A 21,329-nucleotide genomic window follows, 5' to 3' on the forward strand; every position below is an offset into this window, starting at 1 on the left:
AAAAAATATTTTTTTTGTAGAACTCAAAAATAAAAGGAAATTTTGAAAAATTTTATTCTTGTTAAATCATCACATTTTTATAGTACTTTAGTTTTTTCAAAAAATAAATAGTTTAAGCAAAAAACGTTTGGTTCCACACTTTTTATTCACCTGGTATGTGATTAAAATTGTAGGTAAAAAAAGTCAAAATCACTTGAATTATTATTATAGATAGATGGATAAAAGATGGTGTAACTTGTTTTCTCAAGTTGGACAAACTGTATGAACAAAATTTATTTTGTCAGTGTCATAAAACCAGAGCCACGTTGCTTATTAATGTGTAAATCCCATTATTTTTTTTTAAACCGTCCGTAAAGTGAACGAAATAGTCTCTAAAGTTGACAAGACAGTCCGTAAAGTATGCGTGTTATACTGTTGTTTGTGTATTTATCAAATTTTTACACAGTTCAAAGAATTAAGATTTCAGAAAAAACGTAATGTACACCTCATCACTAAAGATATATGTTTTCACTCATTTACTAATAAAAATCGATTAACTTTAGTACCTAAATAAATATATTTACAAGAAATTATCTAAAAGAAAGAAATTGCTGTAATAGTAGAACTCAAAGAAAAGGAAAAAAGTAAAAAAAGAAGAAAAGGGATATTATGTCAAAGTCTAAAAACTTAATTTTGGTAATAGTAGACAATGAATGGATTTTTTGATGCATTATTTTTCAAAACAACCTAAAATTAAAAAAAAATCGAACACACCTATGCGAAAATTTTAAAATCTCAAAGAAAAATAATAATAATGTGTCCCAAATTGGATTCTCTTACCTACACATAAATCCAGAAGCAACTCAAAAAAAACTTATTTAAATAAAATAAAAAACAATTAAACATTGTTCCATATTATGAAAATGTGACTGTTTTTCAAGAATAAAATTTTTTGTAAAATTTTTAGTTTTTGAACTAGGCATTTTTTTGCATTATTTTTATTTAATCTCATTATAGTGATAATGAGAACTAAAAAAATGGTCAGTGTGTATAAGATACAATTATGATTTTGCATTTTTCATTACAGTTTGAGTAAAAATTTATAATTATGCCAGCTGGCATTAACACCTATAATTTTTGACTCTACATTTAAAAATATTTCTTTTAAATTCGATTTACGCATATACAGAGTGGAAACTGACAAATTTGTACCTGATTTTTCTAGAATTTAAAAAATTTCTAAAATGCTAATTAAATTTATTTCTTGTTTTGGTATTAGGTAGAAAACAAAGACACTAATCATATAACCACACCACCCATCTTGTTTATGATTCATTCTCTCGCCTCCTCCCCCCATTCCAAACTTCTGTTCCATGTTTACATTCAAGTGCCCACAAATCCCTTGGTCACCATCTGTTTTCTTTATCAAAATCTCCACTTACCCTCACTCTCGCTTCCGTCAAATTCGTCCACATCGCAATCTCTTCTCTGGTACTCATATCCGGATACCGATTCCGGGCAAAAGTTGCTTCAAGCTCCTGAAGCTGCTGACTAGTGAAGTGTGTTCTTTGTCTTCGCTGTCTTTTCGTTTTCTTGTCATTTTTCCCGTCGTCGCCATCCGTCGAATCCACACCAACTCCCGATTCCGTCTTGATGGGGTCAGACAACGATCTGCTACCTGAAAGAGACAAAATTCCTCAAAAATGCTCATTTGGTTGTGTTTTATGCCCTGCATTAACTTAATCCTCGCAGAGGAAAGACAAGCTTAGCTATTTCGGGATGTGCTTTAAATAATTACCGAGGATTAAAGTGGAACTAATTGAAAAGTAAAACTGTCAACTCAAAATCTTGAGAAAAATGGAAATAATTTCAATTTAAAATTGAGCGTCGGTATCTAGTGGTGTTTTAAATTTTAATCGGACTGGCACTTGATTCCCGTTTAATGAATTTCCAACCTTTTTTAAGCCAGATCAGTAATTACAATTTATAAAATACGTGATCTGTAACTCATAAAATAAAGCGTAATCCCTTCTTACTTAGCTTGAATAAACGTAAAAATTGAAGGGCTCAACTTTAAAAATAAAGGGAAAAATATCCGGCGCGTAATACAGCTATCTAAAACGGTTCCTGTTTGAGAAGCTGATTAAAAATTCAGCCGCTAAGCCTCGGAAAGTGCCAGAAAACCTGATCGAAAGATTTTGCAATTATTTTTGCTTCTTTTCGTGCAGCGTCACATTTAATTCAATTTTTATCAGATTTCTCTTGCAAATATGGTGGCAAACGTTATGGACTCCAAAACAGAATATCTAGTGTTCAAATTGTTTGGTTTGTACGTCAATGAGATAAGATGAAAATGTGACTACAGATAGGAAAAAATACACTTTCTTTGAGTTCGCACCGCCTCTATCAATCATTTTCAAATTGACAGCTTTGCGATTGGCGTTTGCCGACATCTTCACCTGTCAAATATTCTACAATCGACCAGTCATTTCATCAAATATCAGCCCCACATCGTAATCAAGATAAATGACTGACCGATTCAGCGGTTTTGAAATTAAGTTAATAAAGATATCTGATGGCTGATATTGTTTTTCTGATAACACGAATTGCTGAAGTAGTGATAAAAAGCCTTTTTTCAAGCAAAATGATCATCCAAACTGCTAGTGGGTTAAATTGTACTTCAAAAAACTAAAGGAACAAAAAATTTCCTAGTGATTTTTAAAATGGTCGTATCTAGATTTTGAAAAAACCCTTTTGAAGGTTTATGTTTCTAGTTTTGAGATTTTTTGACAAATATTTTTTCTGTGCCACGGTTATCACGCAATTCTAAGTAATAGGGCAAGAAAAAATCTTTTTTTTTTGTTTTTGTTTTTGGTCCACAGACGTGTGGATTTTTTAAAAATTAAATTAATGCCTACCCCGGATAGCATTTTTATTTACCTTTAATATGCTTTTTTCATATTTTCTTTACATCAATTTTTGCTGAGATATCTGACTTTAAATGAAAAAGGCTACTTTTGTATATCATCATCGATATCTTAGCACCTAATGACCACACAGAGAATATAAAGGTAGTGTCAAAAACTGGAATAAATGTCTCTTATAAGTTTTTTTTATGATTCTCTGGAAAAAAAATTTTTTCACTCTCAACATTGATTTAAAGAAAAGAGAAAAAAGTCACTTTTTGAGTTGTTTTAGTAAATCTTCTGCGTATTTACTAATATTGATGTTGAGACTATGTTTTTAGGAGTTTTTACAGCTCAAAGTATCCCCCATAGCACTGCTAATTTTTAAATCGATCCATGAAACCATTTCCTCGGACCATTTAATCAAAGTTTTGCAAAAGAATTAAAGAAACAATTGCACATCATGTTTCTGAACATTGCTTAATCTTCATCAAAATGAAAAAAAACATTATTTTTTCGACTTTTTTTTACAATTTTGCATTAGTTATTTGAAAAAAATAAAAAAATTTAAACAAAAATTGTTTTTCTCATATTGACGAAGATTAGACGATGTTCAGACACAATTTATACAGTTGTTCCTTTAATTCTTTTGTACAACTTTGATCAATTGGTCTGAAAAAACGCTGATTTAAAAGTTTACAGAGCTGTAGAACACGTCAAAGCTGTAAAAACACCTAAAAACATTAGTCTCCTCATTATTATTAGTGAATACGCGGTGGACTTACAAAAAGTCACTCTCTTTTCTTTAAATCAATGTAGAGAGTGAAAAAAAAATTTTTCCAAAAAATCATACAATGATCTCATAAGACATTTAATCCAGTTTTTGAGACTACTCTTATATTCTCTGTGTGGTCATTGGTTGCTGAGATATCAATGATCAAAGACAAGAGGATCCTTTTTCATTTAAAGTCAGATATCTCAGCGACAAATTGATGTAAAGAAAATATGAAAAAAGCATATTAAAAGTAAACAAACATGCTATTCGGCCTATGCATTGACTTAACTAAAAAAAATCTCCACGTCAATGGACCAAAAACAAAAACATAAAAGTTTAGATTTTTTTTCTCGCACTATTACTTAGATTTGCCTGATAACCGTAGCACAGAAAAAATATTTGCCAAAAGATCTCAAAACTAGAAGCTTAAAGCTTCAAAATGTTTTTTTTTAATCTAGATACGACCATTTTTTGATGAGTTACAGGCTTTCAAATTCACCAAAAAATTTCGAAAAATTTTCCTACATTTTTAAAATGGTCGTATCTAGATTTTGAAAAAACCCTTTTGAAGCTTTATGTTCTAGTTTTGAGATTTTTTGGCAAATATTTTTTCTGTGCTACGTTTATCACGCAATTATAAGTAAAAATTTCTTGTTTTTGTTTTTGGTCCACGGACGTGGGGATTTTTTTTTAGTTAAGTTAATGCATAGGCCGGATAGAATTTTTGTTTACCTTTTATATGCTTTCTTCATATTCTCTTTACCTCAATTTTTTTCTTAGATATCTGACTTTAAATGACAAAGGATCCTTTTGTCTTTCATTATCGATATCTTAGCACACAGAGAATATAAAGGTAGTGTCAAAAACTAGATGTTTTTTGATTTTTTGGAAAAAAAAATTCCCTCTCAACATTGATTTAAAGAAAAGAGAAAAAAGTAACTTTTTGAGTTGTTTTAGTAAATCTACCGCGTATTTACTAATATTGCTAATTTTTAAATCGATCTATGAAACCGTTTTCACGGACCAATTGATCAAAGTTTTGCAAAAGAATTAAAAAAACAATTGCACATATTGTTTCTGAACATTGCTTTATCTTTATCAAAATGAAAGAAAACATTTTTTTTCAACTTTCTTTTACAAGTTTGCATTAGTTAACTTCAAAAAATAAAAAAAAAATAAACAAAAACGGGTTGATGGATCGATTTAAAAGTTTACATTGCTATGCAGAGTATATTAAGCTGTAAAAACTCCTAAAAATATTAATATTAGTGAATACGCAGTAGATTTACAACGCAAAAAGTTACTTTTTTTCTCTTTTCTTTAAACCAGTGTTAAAAATAAAAAAAATATTTTCCAAAAATCATAAGAGGATCTTATAAGACATTTATTCCAGTTTTTGAGACTACTTTTATATTCTCTGTGTGGTCATTGGTTGCTGAGATATCAATGATCAAAGACAAAAGGATCCTTTTTCATTTAAAGTCAGATATCTCAGCGACAAATTGATGTAAAAAGAATATGAAAAAAAGCATATTAAAAGTAAACAAACATGCTATTTGATCTATGCATTGACTTAAGTGAAAAATAAATCTCCATGTCAATGGACCAAAAAGAAAAACACAAAATTTTAGATTTTTTTCTCGCACTATTACTTAGAATTGCCTGATAACCATAGCACAGAAAAAATATTTGCCAAAAGATCTCAAAACCAGAAACCTAAAGCTTCAAATTGTTTTTTTTTAATTTAGATCCGACCATTTTTCTATGAGTTACAGCCTTTCAAAAATCTCCAAAAAATTTCGAAAATTTTTTTGTTCTTTTAATTTTTTGAACTAAAGTACGAGAAGTTAAATTATCCGAGCTTTGGAGGGAAACAAAAATAGATTTTGCGTAAAATAATTTTATTGTGGCTGGCCGAGTGAGATATCTTACTTTCTATTTACAAAATAATGCAACCTGATTTACTCCGAAGCACATGTTTCACTAATAAATTTCGGGTAATTACAACTAAGCTCCCGGATTCAAAAATAATCTTTGTTTATAGAAGCATTGCGGTTAAATGAGACGATTCGACAGCAATTTCCCCTTTTTATGTGAACTTCATATTTATTAAGTCTGGGAATTTATCGGACGAGAAAAAGTTGGATAAAGTGAAAAATTACCTTTCCGGTCTCTTGTTCGACTGTTCCTAGCGGCGGTAGGAAAAGGCAGTTGAGGGTGGTCCATCGTGGTGGATCCTGACATTCCGGAATGGGCATCTCGGAAATCTCCGGTCTCGGCCCAAACTGCAATGTAATAGCACGTTGCTCGCTGTTTGCACAAGAACTCAAACCAAAACCCATCATTTAATTCCTCAAACTCGCTTTTGACTTTTTTCACTTTCTCATTGCTCATATTTTAAGAAGAATATCTGAGATAACAATGACTAATATCAGCTAAAAATAGCCAAAACTTATCGATTAATTTCAGCAGAAAGGAAACAGACACTTACAAATCGCCTACAACGGAAACATTTGCGAAAAATGTAAAAAACCGAAATTTTTGTTGGGAATATTTCATGTCAACTGCCCCTCCTACACTAATTGGTGTTAACCAGCCTGTCATCAGACGAGGGTTTTTCTTAAATGTTCTAAAGTTAACACATGTTGGAGGAAGATACATCGACTACCTTCTGTTTACTGACGGTTTTACGAGCTTGATTTACGACAAAGACACAAATAGCTGGCTGATAACCACAATTTTCGACACATTTTTTTATTTTGCTCGAATTCCACTCTAATTTCAGAGATATGTCACGTTAATCGATTTATAAACGTCTTAATCAACAACACTTTGTGAGTGTGCTATTTTCACGTAAATTATTAACTTAATTGTAGAAATCTAGTGATAAAGTGTATGTAAAGTGGCGTTAATAGTAAGCCAAAACAATCAAGAGTTAATCATGCGTTAATCCTTACATATAGCTTGGATTCTATAAGTAAATAGTGGTGTTTGGTTCATCAGTAATGAGCAAACAGTTTACTTTTATCAATCAATGGCCTAAATCCATTCTCTTGCAAAGTGTTACAACAAAAATTTGGTGCATATTGTTTTATCTAGGCGCCTTATAAATAGTTTGTTGAAAGTAATGTCGCCAAAGCGTAAATATTTATACACTTACGTGTGTTTTCTTAAATATGTAATAAATGTTAAAGTCAAATTTTGTCTGAGTATGCAATTGAATAAATAAAGGAATAAGAAAAGTAGCGAGTAAGAAGTGTTGAGTTCAGTCCAAACAGTCAACAGGTCTTGGCCAGTTATTTTTCTACCAAAATAATTGCTTTTTTTGGACAAGAAAAAACTGTGTTTTTGGGAAAAAAGGTAAAACAATCAGTGTTTGTAGTGTAATAATTTTAGCATAAGTAGAATTTTGAAGGTAAACAAATTAACATAAAACTCACTAAAGTTACATAAAATTGTCAGTAAAGTAGTCATTATACTAGTTTTGTGGGTTGCAAATTTTGTCAAAATTTGCGATTTAAAACTTTAGTGTTTTGATACATAAATAATTTTTTCCAAAATTTTTATTTTGGCTTTTTTTCCGTCATTCACCAAGCATTTTTGTCGAGATAGAGGATTAGTGTGTAAAAATTTTAAATATATGATTTTTTCGTGACAATATTTGACACAAATGTCTCACAATTATCTCGTTATTGTTTAAATTAAGTGTGGCTACATGGCAATAAACTGAACAAATAGAAGAAACGAGCTGACAAAAATTAGGTTGTTAAGTGAATTATTCAAATAACAATATTTGGTATGTAGACGTTTCTGTACCTTTACAATGTTTAGTTAAAAGAACAAACATCTAGTATTTGAAGACAAAGTATTTCACAAAATTTACGTGAAGCAAATAATCTGAACAATACTCGTAGTCGTGTGCAGAGTGTAAATATATTATTATAAAAATTTAAATAAATAAAATTATCACGAGACGCACACGACTTGTTTTCCGTATAACTGTAAAAAAGTAATTGTATTTTTCTAGCTAAATGAACTTTAAAACGAGCGCAGAAACAGATATTAAAACAAATTAGTTTCGGTAAAACAATTGGCAACTCTCTCTACTAAATTTTTTCATACAGGGTGTCCCAGCGAGTTGAAAAAGTCCATTACTGACCTTTAAATGGTAAAATTTAAAAAAACTATATAAGACATTGTTAGACACTAATCTAGTCCATCGCCTGAAATTATTTTCAACTATACAGCGTGTCTCAAAAATAGTTACAATACAAACTTGTGTTCTTTTAAGTGAAACACCATATGTTTCTTAGCGTTTTTGGATGTAGATTTTTATGACAATGTTTTTAAGCTAAACTTTTTTTATTCGTTGATTTTGCTTAATTTTAAAAATAAGACGGTTTTTTTGACGAAAACATGCACTTTTTAAAAATTTATTACACAAAAACTAAAACATTTAGAAATATTTTTTACTACCGCAAAGAAGAAGGTACAAGCTATAAGGTTGTAACATTTTTTTAGTGTGTTGCACTTGCAAAGATAAAAAAATGAAGGCGTTTGTTAAAAGTTCGATAACTTAAAAAAATTTAATGGAACACCCTATTTATTGTTTTTGCATTTAAAAGATTATTAAATTGTCTTTCTAAAATCATTTACTTTTAAGTGTTTATAATCAATAACTAAAAAGATATTTAACGTTAAACATTAAAAAAATTATTACTATTGTTTCAGTAGCCAAAAAGTGCACAGTTGCACAAAAGATGGAAGAAATATCACTTAATAATCACATTTATGTTAAACTGAATTCATTATTCTTTATTTTTACAATAAAATAATTCGAATTTCAGTATTTATAACGACTTTTACAATCTCTGGATAAATCAAGGGGTGGTGGAATTACTATGTTTGCCATAGTATCAACAATGCTCAGATATTGATAGGAATTGTTGCTACAATTAATATTGAATGTTAAATATATTTTCATTTATTAATTGAAGACATTAGAAATTTATTTTTTTAGATAGACAATTTATCAATCTATTAGATGCAAAAATAAAAAATAGGTGTTCCATTAAAATTTTTAAAGTTTTTAATTTTTAATTTATTAATCTTTACAAATGGAAAACACTAAAAAATTGCTACAGCTTTAGATTCTGTACTTTCTTCTTTGCAAACGTAAGAAAAAATTTGTTCTAACTTTCTTAGTTTTTGTGTAATAAATTTTTAAAAAGTGTATGTTTTCGTCAAAAAAACGTCTTATTTCTAAAACTAAGCGAAATCGACTAATAAAAGTTAAAAACATACGGTGTGTCATTTAAAAAAACACAAGTTTGTAGCCTAACTTATTTTTGGTATGGTTAAAAACAATTTTAAGTGATGCACTAGATTAGAATCCACCAATGTCCTACATATTTTTTTAAATTTTACCATTTAAAGGTCATTAATAGACTTTTTCAACTCGCTGGGACACCCTGTATTTGCCAGACTTAGTAGGGTAAGGCCGGGAGAGATGGACCACATTTTGAAAAACCTGCTGTAAAATCGCTTTATTTCAATTCAAACCGAGAATATTTTTTCTCATAGCATGAACATAAAAATAATCAAGTAAAAAACACATACCAGGTGAATAAAAACTATGGCACCAAACGTTTTTTCCTTAAACTATTTATTTTTTGAAAAAACTAATTGATGAATGACTATAAAAATGTGATTTAACAAGAATAAAAATTTTCGAAATTTCCTTTTGTTTTTGAGTTCTACAAAAAAAAAATATTTTTTTAAATGACAACCCACTATAAAATCATTTTTCTCATAAAAGCTATACTCTAGGGATTACAACTATCTGCTTTATATTTAATTTTTTCAAAAAAATTTTTTCACATAAATTGCAATTTTAACAAAAAAAAATCGCATAACTCAAAAACAAAACAAAATTTCGTTGTAAAAATACGATCACATTTTTTATATATCTTTAATGTATATTAATTATTATTTTCTGGAGGCAAATGATTAAAAATAAAACCGCTTGGTTCCATACTTTATATTCACCCTGTATATAATGGTATAGATACAAAATAGTAGTAAGATAGAGAAGAGGGAAATAAATGCGAAACTATACAAATTTAAAAATTTTCTCCCACTGGTCCATCTCTCCCGAATTTACCGTATAAATAACCCCCGGTAATGGTAGTTAATTTTCCGATAAAATAATCTTGTATATTTTGTATGGAATTGTCACAAAGTGTACGGTAAACAACGGTAATCTTGTTATAATCCCGAGATCCCGCTTCAGAAGTGTTAGTTTATGGGCGTGCCACCTGGCGGTCTAATATGTGACTGATAAATGACTTCCTAAAATCCGAAAGGAAGGCCAGATTAAGGGCTTAGTGGACGTGTCGCGAGACTGACGGCGGGAATCAACCCCCTTGTCTCCGCCATCCCTATTCCTACTGCAATCAACCCCAGGAACGGTGTCAGGTGTGCCGTCGCCGTCTCTAAAACGTGACGTTATTAGTGTTTTAAAAACCCGCGTGTGAGTGTTTAACAATCCCGGGAAAAAAACAGAAGAGACGGCGGGACGGTCGGGAAATTTTTTATAATGTTCCATGAAAAAAATTGCCAAATAACAGAAAAATTTACAAGATTCTTTTAATATTTAGGTTTTAAAAGTCTGATACAATAAAATACATCAAAGAACTCGAAAGAACAAATATAAAAATAGTAGTTCATTATTGAAGTAAAAGAAAGTTGTTTATTATCTGTGAGTGATGTGTTCAAAAAGGAATCACAAAATGTGTAAGGTGTAATTATTAATTTTTGTGTCATTGGTGTTTTTAACAAATTGCGTGTATCGCATATCTTTGTAAAACAATAAATAAAAAACCGTTTTTATTTAAGAAAAAAAATATTAGTATCATAATCTCAAAAGTTTAAACAATTAATTAAAACAAAAATTTTTTTGGCATCGCTCCTTTACAACCTTTAAACATTTATTATTTTATTTCCAAAAAAAACTGGTAGTTTACTCCAAAAAAATCTTGAATTCTTGTAAGTCAAACATTTTTTTAACAAAAAAGTGTGAGGTCTACAAAAACAAATTGCACAGCAACAATTCTTGTAACAAACTCGTCTAAAAAAAATTGTCGTAGGTTTCCATTATAAAAAAAAGTTACTATGTTTATCTCGTAAGTACAGAGTGGTTATAAATGATTTTCATCTAGCCAGCTGTGAATTTTCCATGTAAAATAAAAAATGCCGCTTTACGAAAATAGGGGTACCTACCTGTTTTAACTCAAAATTAAAAAATCGCCGTTTACTAAGCGTCCACTTCGAAAATAGACTTCAATTATAAACTTGTTTTCTTCCAAAGTATACATCATTATCAATTATTATTGGAAATTAGTAGAAAAAAATAAAAGTTTAATTAACAACCATTTATTATTAATTAATAAGTGACACTAATGACAGAACTAGAGCTTTCAAAAAAGTAGAGCGGCACAAATAACGTTACATGCAAAAAAATTCCAAAGCTGGCTAGATGAAAATCATTTATAACCACTCTGTATAAACGAATAATTAATATTCAAAAAATTTTTTGAATAACATTTTTATAGCCATTGCTCACCTATAAATTTATTTGAAAAAAAATTTGATAGTTTCGCCAGAATAACATCGTTTCCAGACTTTTGGAACAGTAGTTTTTTGTGCACTATCTGAGCTGAAACAGATAGATGGTGAGTCGTAAAGTGTCGTTTAGGACTGTTTAGTCCTTAAAAATCTATAACAACACCAAAAAAAAATGTGAAAATGACAAATAGAGTGTGTCAGAACTCGCGTCTCAAAGAAAAATTTCAAGTAAGATAAGATATCAAGAACATGGAAAAAAATCTGTCAAAAAATGTTGACATTTTATTGACATTTGACATTTTTATGTCTATTTAATGATACTGATGATTTTATAAATGTTTTTTTATAATTATTTAGGAAATAACTACAAAAAATAACATTAAACAGAGTTACAATTTAGGATACAGCTTCCTTATTTCCTCTTCTAATAGCCTGTAGCAAAAAAACTTGAAAATTTTTTTTTCATTAGAAATAAATAGAGTCAATGTGCAAAATTTAAACTCTCATAACTTCGAAATTGTAGATAGAATTTTTTTAACATTTTTTAATATTCCTGGTATCTCACTTTATATGGCATTTTTCTCTGGGGCACGAGTTCTGACGCAGCCTGTATTTTGTATCGAAAAGGCAAAAATCTCTAAAAAAAAATGAAAATTGAGATTATTTATTATTTACAGTAGAAAAATTGGTTACAGCGAGTAAATTGTTTTTTAAATCTCCAAAATTTTATCGGACGTTAGGTTTCAAAAATAATTCCAATCTGCCTCTGCAAGTTGAATGTGAATTCAATAGTATGAGATCTACACGAGCCCCCTATAACTTCCACAAAACATTTTCGAATCCGGTAGGTATTTTTGTAAAAATTTCAGTTTAAAAAATGAGTTTTTAAAGAAAATCAGATATGACAATTTTTTCAAAAAAATATTAAACGTGATGTTTTATTAATATAGATTTCTTCTTCAATATTTTTATAGATATAATTTTTTTAACATTTCTTTTATGTTCCTGGTATTTTACCATTTTTCTTTAGGGCGCGAGTTGTGACGCACCCTGTAGGTATAAAAGAAAAAAAAAATTTATTTAATAAGGAGGCTCTGGTTTAGTCAAGTGTTTTGCATCTGCATGGGCCATTACCTTGCCCCATGACTCTAGACAATGGGTATTAATTTCCAATGCTATATTGATGATAAGTGAGGGTCCTTTTGGCAGCTAATTCATGCGTGTTACACACAAAACATTCAATACTCTGATGGCTCTTTTATAAGTGTTGTCGATCAATCAAGTTTTGCTCGTATTTCAGGCCTGAAAACCGATGACGAATGATGCGTTTGTCTGTAGTTAGGGGAAGGCGGTTATAATAGCGCCAGCGAGTTGGAATAATTCGCTAATCTACCGCGAGGTGGGGACCCTTGTCATAACCGCACACGAGCACATCGACACTTGTTCAAATTCTCATGCACTTCTTCATTTATCGATTTGAAATTTTTCAGGAAAAATACGTTTTGATTAAAATGCAAAAAAAGAAAAATAAATCAAAAGCGCGCTTTCTTAAAACACTCTGATCCTGGATAATCTTCGATGCGCTATCAAGTTTTATACCATAATTCCCAAGCATAATTTTAATGATCCCTTTAATCCAAAGTATTACACTTGTAAGCTCAATCTAAGAGGAATTAATGCTTGGCAAATTTCTTGTCATGCCTTCAAAACATTGTCATCTTGCAACTTTCAGTGGGTAAATGGAATCGGGATGGTGACTTTTGAGGCCTTTCCCCTACGCAGAAACTCACCTTTATTTAAACCAATAAAAATTATTGGTTTAACAAAGAGGACTATGCACTAGTTTTCTACTCTTTTATTCATTGCAGTAACAATTTAAAAAACTGACATTTTAAACAAGATTAAATTATTCTGAAAATCTATTTTCTTTCACCTAGGTTTGTTAATAAAGTTATTGAAACCCAAAAACTGTTTTAATTTTAAAATAACTCTTACACACAGGAATTACCATGAAAATTTACTTGCTGATGGTTTTACCATTATTATTTAAGCTATACTTTTTAAAAAAATTTCTGAAATGTGACAAAAAATTTTATAAAATTTTTTTTGAACAAAAATATTTGAGACTGGAAAAAAAGTGTTAGTAAAGCAAAAAGCGACAATTTTTTAACTATTTTGTTGCTCAAAAAGTAGAAAACCCGTGAATTTTGTGTTTGAAATGCCAATTAGAAAAAACGGAGGTTTTATTTAGAAAATCTAGAAATTTGTGAAAAAAATTTAATCCAAGGCAATTATTAATTTAGAAATGTCTTTTCAAACCTTTTTCACCGGAAATGTAATTTTCAACATTGGAAGTTTTGATTTTGTGTTCACATTAAGTGAATGCATTAAAAACAACTTCAAAATTAAAAAAAAAAGGTTAATAAAGCAAGAAGTGAGAATTTTTAACTACTTTGTTGCTCAAAAAGTAGGCTATCTATTGTTTTTCATGATTTAAGTGATTTATTTTTTTCTCGGAATTTTTAATTTTTTTCTTGGTTTAAAAGATTGATGTGTTTGAAACACAAATTAGGAAAAACGGGCGTTTCATTTAGTTTGTGAAAAAAATTTGAACCAGGACAATTATTAATATTAGAAATGTCTTTTCAAAACTTTTCCACTGGAAATGTAATTTTCAGCATTGGAGGCTTTGATTTTGTCTTCAAATTAAGTGAATGAATTTGAAAAACAACGTTAAAATTAGAAAAAAGGGTTAATAAAGCAAGAAGCGAGAATTTTTAACTATTTTGTTGCTCAAAAGGTAAAAAATTGAGGGGCTATCTATTGTTTTTCATGATTTAAGTGTTTTATTTTTTCTCAGATTTTTTTTTTCTTGACTTTAAAAGATTGATGTGTTTGAAATGCCAATTAAAAAAACGGACGTTTTATTTAGAAAATCTAGAAATTTGTGAAAAAAATTTAAACCAGGACAATTATTAATATTAGAAATGTCTTTTCAAAAGTTTTCCACTGTACATGTAATTTTCAGCATCGGAGGCTTTGATTTTGTGTTTAAATTAAGTGGGTTAATAAAGCAAGAAGCGAGAATTTTTAACTATTTTGTTGCTCAAAAAGTAGAAAATTGAGGAGCTATCTATTGTTTTTCATGATTTAAGTGTTTTATTTGAAACACAAATTAGAAAAAACGAACGTTTTATTTAGAAAACCTAGAAATTTGTAAAAAAATTAAGCCAGAACAATTATTAATATTAGAAATGCCTTTTCAAAACTTTTTCACTGGAAATGTAATTTTCAGCATTGGACGCTTTAGTTTTGGGTTCACATTAAGTGAATGCATTTAAAAACCAACGTTAAAATTAGACAAAAGGGTTAATAAAGCAAGAGGCGAGAATTTTTAACTTTGCTGCTCAGCAAAAACAAAATTTTGGTATTAATTTGTTACTAACTTATTTTATTCGCAAACGTCACAAAAATAACCACTTTTATACTTTTTTTTTACTATGACATTTATCAATGCTGTTTTTTTGCTGCTTCAGCAATTTCTGGAGAAGTACATTCAAAATTTTGCACTACTAACTGCACTAGTTAAATTAATCAACACTTTCGAAAATCTCAACACAAATTCCGATACTGACGCCTGATGTTTGTTTATAAGCGTTGTTATAATTTCACTACTTGCAAAGCGTCATGATTGTTTTCTTCATTTACTTGCTAGTTATTGTGGTGGTCTTTACTTACAATCTGAATACGTTAGCGGCTAAAATAGTATATGTGATTCGGAGTAAAAGTGAGTTTTGCTGAATTATTTGCCTCACTACGTTCACTACATCACCAACATATTTCATATTTTAATTAATTTTAATATACAGTTTCTTGTGTTTCAAACACAAACCAGAAAAACGGATGTTATATATAGAAAAGCTAAAATTTTGTGGAAAAAATTTAAACCACGATAATAATAAAACGTGTTAGAGTTTTCAAATTTATTGGATATCTGCAGCGCCCTTTATCTGTTTGTGTCATCATATATAAAACACTTGTAACAAGATATTTCCTCGTCCTGTGGGATTACTGAACCCAAATTTATCTCACATTGTAATTTATTATGCAAAAATATGGCTATGCCCAATTAATACAGTCTTAAGAAAAAGTATCAAGTTTCGCAGATGAGGCGTATCCTGACTCAATGTCACGCTCCATCTAAAACATGTGTCTAAATCTTTTATTGCTCTAAATTAGCAACGTCTGCCTTTTTATTGATAAATAACGAAAGTACATAATAAAGATTACGGTTTTATTACAGTTTGGCGTCAAATTTGTCTCTGTGTTTAAAGAAATTGTTTGCCAACAAAGCAAATCATTAATTTTCCCTAGAATCTAGGGAAATAGTTCCAGGGGTCAACCCTTCCTGTTTCCTGTTAAATAAGTCACATCTGTCGATACTTTTGAATAGAACAATCAAAAGGGGTGAACCTGACTTCCAGGGAAGCTGCACGAATTAATCCCCTATTAACAAAGTTGAATTTTTATTGTGCCCGAAGGCTGTTATCGCATTCGAATGTGGCCAAACAAATAAATTACTTAGCTTAGTTCCATTAAAAACGAGTTTACTTGTGACTACAAAAGGACCTCTCCAGGGATAAGGAAGTAAGGATTATCCTGGCTAACCCGGCCATATGCGAGTGAATTTGGAATGGTATTACCATCCCGCGATAAAGCAAGGGTTGCTCAGGGCGAACGCCGTGTTAGTTTAGCATCTCTTTTCGTCCTGCGAGAAAAAGGGAAGGTGGAACATGGGATTGTGCAAAAGGGGTCTAACAAGGAGGCAAACGATGTCTTTTGTAACCTCGGTTTATATTCCCTTAGAGGTAATTACTAATTTGGTCGAGGGTGGCAGTGCGTGGGGGGGGGGGTTCTCAGAAAAGGACCAAGAATTGGAACATGGGGTTGGGCTTATCATCATAGATAAAGATAAATAAAACTTAGATCAGGAAAATTTTATTATTTCGATTGGCGAGACACGTGTAACTTTTATATTTTTATTTTGTTATTTTTTTTGTACGTATTTACATTCGAAGTTCTAGATTCCAATCAAATGTACATTTTTACCTGAGCATTTTTTTATGTTGAGTATGTAAAGTGTGTGTTTTATATTTTTGTTCATACTATGAGAAAATTGTGGTTTAAATTGAAATAAAATAAATATTGAAATAAAAATCGCAGGTTTGCGATATATACTTTGCTAAAATAGTTATTGCACTTATTTCTAAAGTTGTTTTTGTGTTATGAATGTGGAGTATTTTTACTGAAATTAAAATTCTTAAAACATTAGGTAAAAATTTGAAAAACTATGCAAAAACATTAACAACATGAGGAGTTTATAAAATATTTGTCAACTTTACGAACGATTTCAATTAATGATTTATGTGTCTGATAAAGTACTACTTTATGGATTATTTGAGTTACTTTAGGCTATTTGGTTCACTTATAGACGATCTAAAAAAATATCTGTAATAAAAAAATTTTTTTTGGAAATGACCTGAAACGCTATTATTTCTACTGTAGGTCTCCGGATTGGGTTTACAAGAGGAAAAATTTTTTTATCTTTGATTTTATAAAGAAAAAACATTTTTTACTTAACCTGAAACGAGCGAATCTGTAATTAAAACTTCATTATTCTAACTCAGTAGAATAAAAAAAGTTCATTTTTCTCTTGATTTTAGACTTATAATTTTTTCTGCTTTTTAAATACCATTAAATTGGCGGTTTTATTTTTTTGACAATGATGTCACTTTAACAAATAAGTTTTCGCAAGTTAAATAACAAAAATGTTTGTGAAAAACATAATTTTCATAAATAGCAACTCAAAGATACAGCTTTAAGATAAAAAACTGTCATTTTTAACAAGAACTTTTATTATTTAATTAATAAATTAATTATGAAAGTGACATAGTTGTCAAATATGTAAATAAAATGCCAATGTGATAGGACTTAAAAAGCAGAAAAAAATTAAGTCCAAATTCAAGAGAAAAATTAAAAAAAAAAAGTTTTAATTACAGATTCGCTCGTTTCAGGTGAAGCAAAAAATGCTTTTTTCTTTGCACTTTTGACGTAAAATAAAAGATAAAATAATTTTTCCTCTTGTAAACTCAATCCGGGGACATACTGTATATTTAAGAGTTGGTGAAACATTTTTTTTTACTGCATTAACGTTGTAAATGGTTTAAATGTTAAAGGGACTAAGTAAAAAAAATAATTTGAAAATAATAAAGATAGGCCTCGTTTTTCACATCTCAGTCGATTACATATTTTTTGTACGTCATGTTTAAACTAATTTATTATTGTGATTATGAGTATGTAGAGTTTGTGTTTTTTATTTTGTTACTTTTATAAGTTCATGCTGAGAAAAAAACAGTCGTGGTTTGAATTGAAATAAAAATTATAATTTTACAGCAATTTTTTCAAACTGTGGTTATACCAAATATTTTAATTTCTGTGTTTCAGTTTTAAATAAAATCAAAATATTTTGATTTTGGTTGAATTCAATTGAATTGAGAGGAATAACGTCATAATAATAATAAAATAAGAATAAATTAGAGAAATCAGCAAGAATTATTTCTGTGAATATAGATTATCTGTATTTTACCCAATCCTTACTTGAAATTTGCAAAAAAAAAATTAGAAAGCAATTCTTCTTCCGATTTTATTTAAAAAAATTAATAAGCTAGATTAAAAAAAATATAAAAATTGGGTGCGGATTTTAAGATTAGAAAATAGGAGTACAAAATTATACAGGGTGTCTCACGTAAGACTTCGAGTCTAATAAACTTAAAATGTAGATTCAAACATATTTTCTTAATTCAAAATTAAGTGAAACTGTTATTATACTGTTATACTTGTCTGAATCAGCAGAAATACGTTAATGATGTGATTAAAATTTTAACTTAATTTTTGAAAGGTTTTTACTGAAGGAAACATGTGGTAAGTAAGTTTTTGAACTTTTAGAACCATAATGGTGGTACTTCGAGCTTCTTTTTTTGTATTGAACTGGTTAATCAGTAATTTAAAAATATGTGTTATGACAAATAAAAATTCCTCAAAAGCTGGATATATGAGAAAATGTAAAAATGAGTTTTTAAACTAAAAAATATTTGTTGATATTACAAAATTAAAAAAATATTTCTACACCTTGTTAATGTTTGTGTTTAATTATAATGAAAATAATAATATTTTTAAGTTGTAGTATTGGTAAAAGTGTCGAAACAAATTTAGATAAAATGCATTTAGATAAGGTTCGTAGCACCTATCTGGAAACTGATAAGATTTATAGCTATGGTAGAGTTGTTGGAACACAACTAATCTTTGATATTTGCATAATATCATTTCTACGCAATAATTCTAATAATAGTGTTTTGAAATTGTTTTATTTTCATACTTTATATACCAGTACAAACCCAAAAACACAAATCTATTATATAATTTACCCTAAGGGTGGTAAAAAAGGTACAAGTACAATTTATTGATGGTTAAAATCACCATTAATCCAAGTTGTAATCTCGCCTAATTAATACAGTAGGAGCTGGTAAGTGAAACACTTATCTAAATATCATTAGATATTATCTTTGATACGTGTTTGATTTTGCTGTAATAATAAATTCCAATGTAAAGATTTTGTTGATTTTAAAGTAACGAATCGGTAAACATGTAATAGATGAAGAGGCGAAGGTGTCTGATTCATTAACTACGGGCTTACCGGTAATACCGGATGATCCGGGTATCGAGGTAATGGCCACCTAATGCGAATTATAAAGGCGGCCGTCGCCAAACGACGACGGCGCAAGATCGCCTTGTTGCTGCCACCGGCGGCGGCAACGCCAACAAACCGTTCTTTTCTCCATTAAAAAAAATCACGAGGCATAAAAAGTCAACTTTTACGGACCACTGAGTCAGAAAAGTCCTACTTTGTATAACTGCTGGCGAGTACGTCGGTGTTTTATAGTATGCACTTAGCACCATAGAAAAATATCACCGCTTCTGTTGGCCATAAAATTTATAGCTCGATAAAATTTAATCTCGTGGGTAATTGATAAATTGATCGATAATTAGAATCCATAAATTTGAGCAAGAAAGGAAAATGATGGGGCAGAGTGAATTGCGCTCAGTTTTAGAAACAGGTATAATGAGGCTAATAAGGGGCGGTAATCCTTAAGGTGAACTACGCTCAGTAGCATCACAATGGGATGGATATCCACCCATGGGTTGGTGCTTCCAACTTTTAGGGAGCACTTCTTCGGGTGCACTTTTTAATGAGCTATTTCCGCCGGAACTTGACATTATTCTCTGGGATGCGAGTACTGAATTACCCTGTATTAAAAGGTATGTTTTAATTTAAAAAAAAAATAATGAAAAAGAAGCAAATAGATCGATCCACTTTTGAGAAATGTCTATCTTGTAAGTAAAGACCGGATTTTTTACATTAAAAAAACATAATATTTTACAATAAAAACAAGATGTTTTGCACTTTTTTGCATTAAAAAAACACACGTTTTAAAACTAAATTTTTATTGTCATTTCATTACTATTATTAGTTTTCATCAAAAATTGCAGAGTTATAATTTATAATAACATGCATTTCAAAGTGCTCTGAAGCAAAATTATGACGTCTATCAGCCAGCAATCGTTTGTATGTACAGTCGAACAAAATGAAAATGACGCCTCAATAAACCAGCCCCTGCTGGATGCCGGCCCTTCTAACCGCAAGCAGGCAGGGTCGTAAATTATCGGATTGGACGTAGTTTCAAGATAAATTCCTTTAGGAAAAAACGAAATGAAAATTTAATTCAGAATTAAACTAATTCGAATTAAGTTGCCATTTACTTTGCATTGACACACGTCAAATTAATGAAATGGAAATATTAAATTTTTTTAATGAAAAATTTAACAAACCATTTCTTAAAGAAAATTATGTATTAATAATGTCATTGAAAAAACAAATCATTATCACTTAATTTTTTTTAACTGTTTTTTCAAAATAAAATTAATTAACATAATGTTTGAACGAAATAAGCTTTTTCTATTTTAAACTTGATTTTATGTAAAACAACAAATGAATTAAACCATTGTTTATTTGCGAGAAGAAGGTTTAATTCCACGTGTGCCTTTACCGCGAGTGGTTAAATTCTTTGAGCATAAAGCGAAATTAAAATTTACTTCAGAATTAAACTAATTCGAATTAAGTTACCATTTATTGTGCATTGACAAACGTCAAGTTAATCGCGAATTAAAATATAATTGCGATAAACACGTTCTGTAAACCGGACCTAAGTTTTCTATTAGTTTTGTAATTGTCATTGAAAACAAATCAAAATTATTTATTTAATTAAACCAAGAAAAAACGGTAAAATTATTTCAAATATTTTAGTTTTGCTACAAAATTTATTTTTTAATAATTGTAATACTTTTAAATTAAATAAAAATGTTTAGTTTTATAAATACACAATTTAACAAAAAACATTTCTTAATGAAAATTATGCATTAATAAGACGAAATTTACAATTTACAAAGAAAACACATTATTATTAATGTAATACATTTTTTTGATAAACTGTCAGGATTGCCAACATATTCAGTCATTGTGGATCACTTTGTATTTTAATTGATTTATAAAATAATTTTATTTTGAAAAATAGTTAAACAAAATTATTAAATAATGATTTGTTTTTTCGTCAATGTTTAATTAATGCATAATTTTCTTCAAGAAATGGTTTGTTAAATTTTTCATTAAAAAACATTACATTTTCATTTAACTTGACCTTTGTCAATGCAAAATAAATGGCAACTTAATTCGAATTAGTTTAATTCTGAAGTAAATTTTAATTTCGCTTTATGCTCAAAGAATTAAACCACTCGCGGTAAAGGCACACGTGGAATTAAAACTTCTTTTCACATATAAACAATGGTTTATTTCAATTGTTGTTTTACATAAAATCAAGTTTAAAATAGAATAAATAACTCTTTAAAATATTGATACTTATTTTTTTTTG

The 21,329-nt window shown here is 29.4% G+C and overlaps 1 protein-coding gene across 1 annotated transcript in view; it reads right to left on the minus strand.

Moving 5' to 3' along the window:
- LOC123007012 (pituitary homeobox homolog Ptx1) overlaps positions 1-21,329 on the minus strand; it is a 49,355-nt gene that overhangs the window by 20,721 nt on the left and 7,305 nt on the right. Inside the window, 2 exon segments of the mRNA XM_044402013.1 lie at positions 1,422-1,657; positions 5,823-5,945. Coding sequence (XP_044257948.1) covers positions 1,422-1,657; positions 5,823-5,945 — 359 coding nt within the window.

The sequence above is a fragment of the Tribolium madens genome, unplaced genomic scaffold (assembly GCF_015345945.1).
Source record: "Tribolium madens isolate multiple individuals breed KSU strain unplaced genomic scaffold, Tmad_KSU_1.1 Scaffold_3;HRSCAF=73;Tcas5.2_LG2, whole genome shotgun sequence".
NCBI lineage: Eukaryota > Metazoa > Arthropoda > Insecta > Coleoptera > Tenebrionidae > Tribolium > Tribolium madens.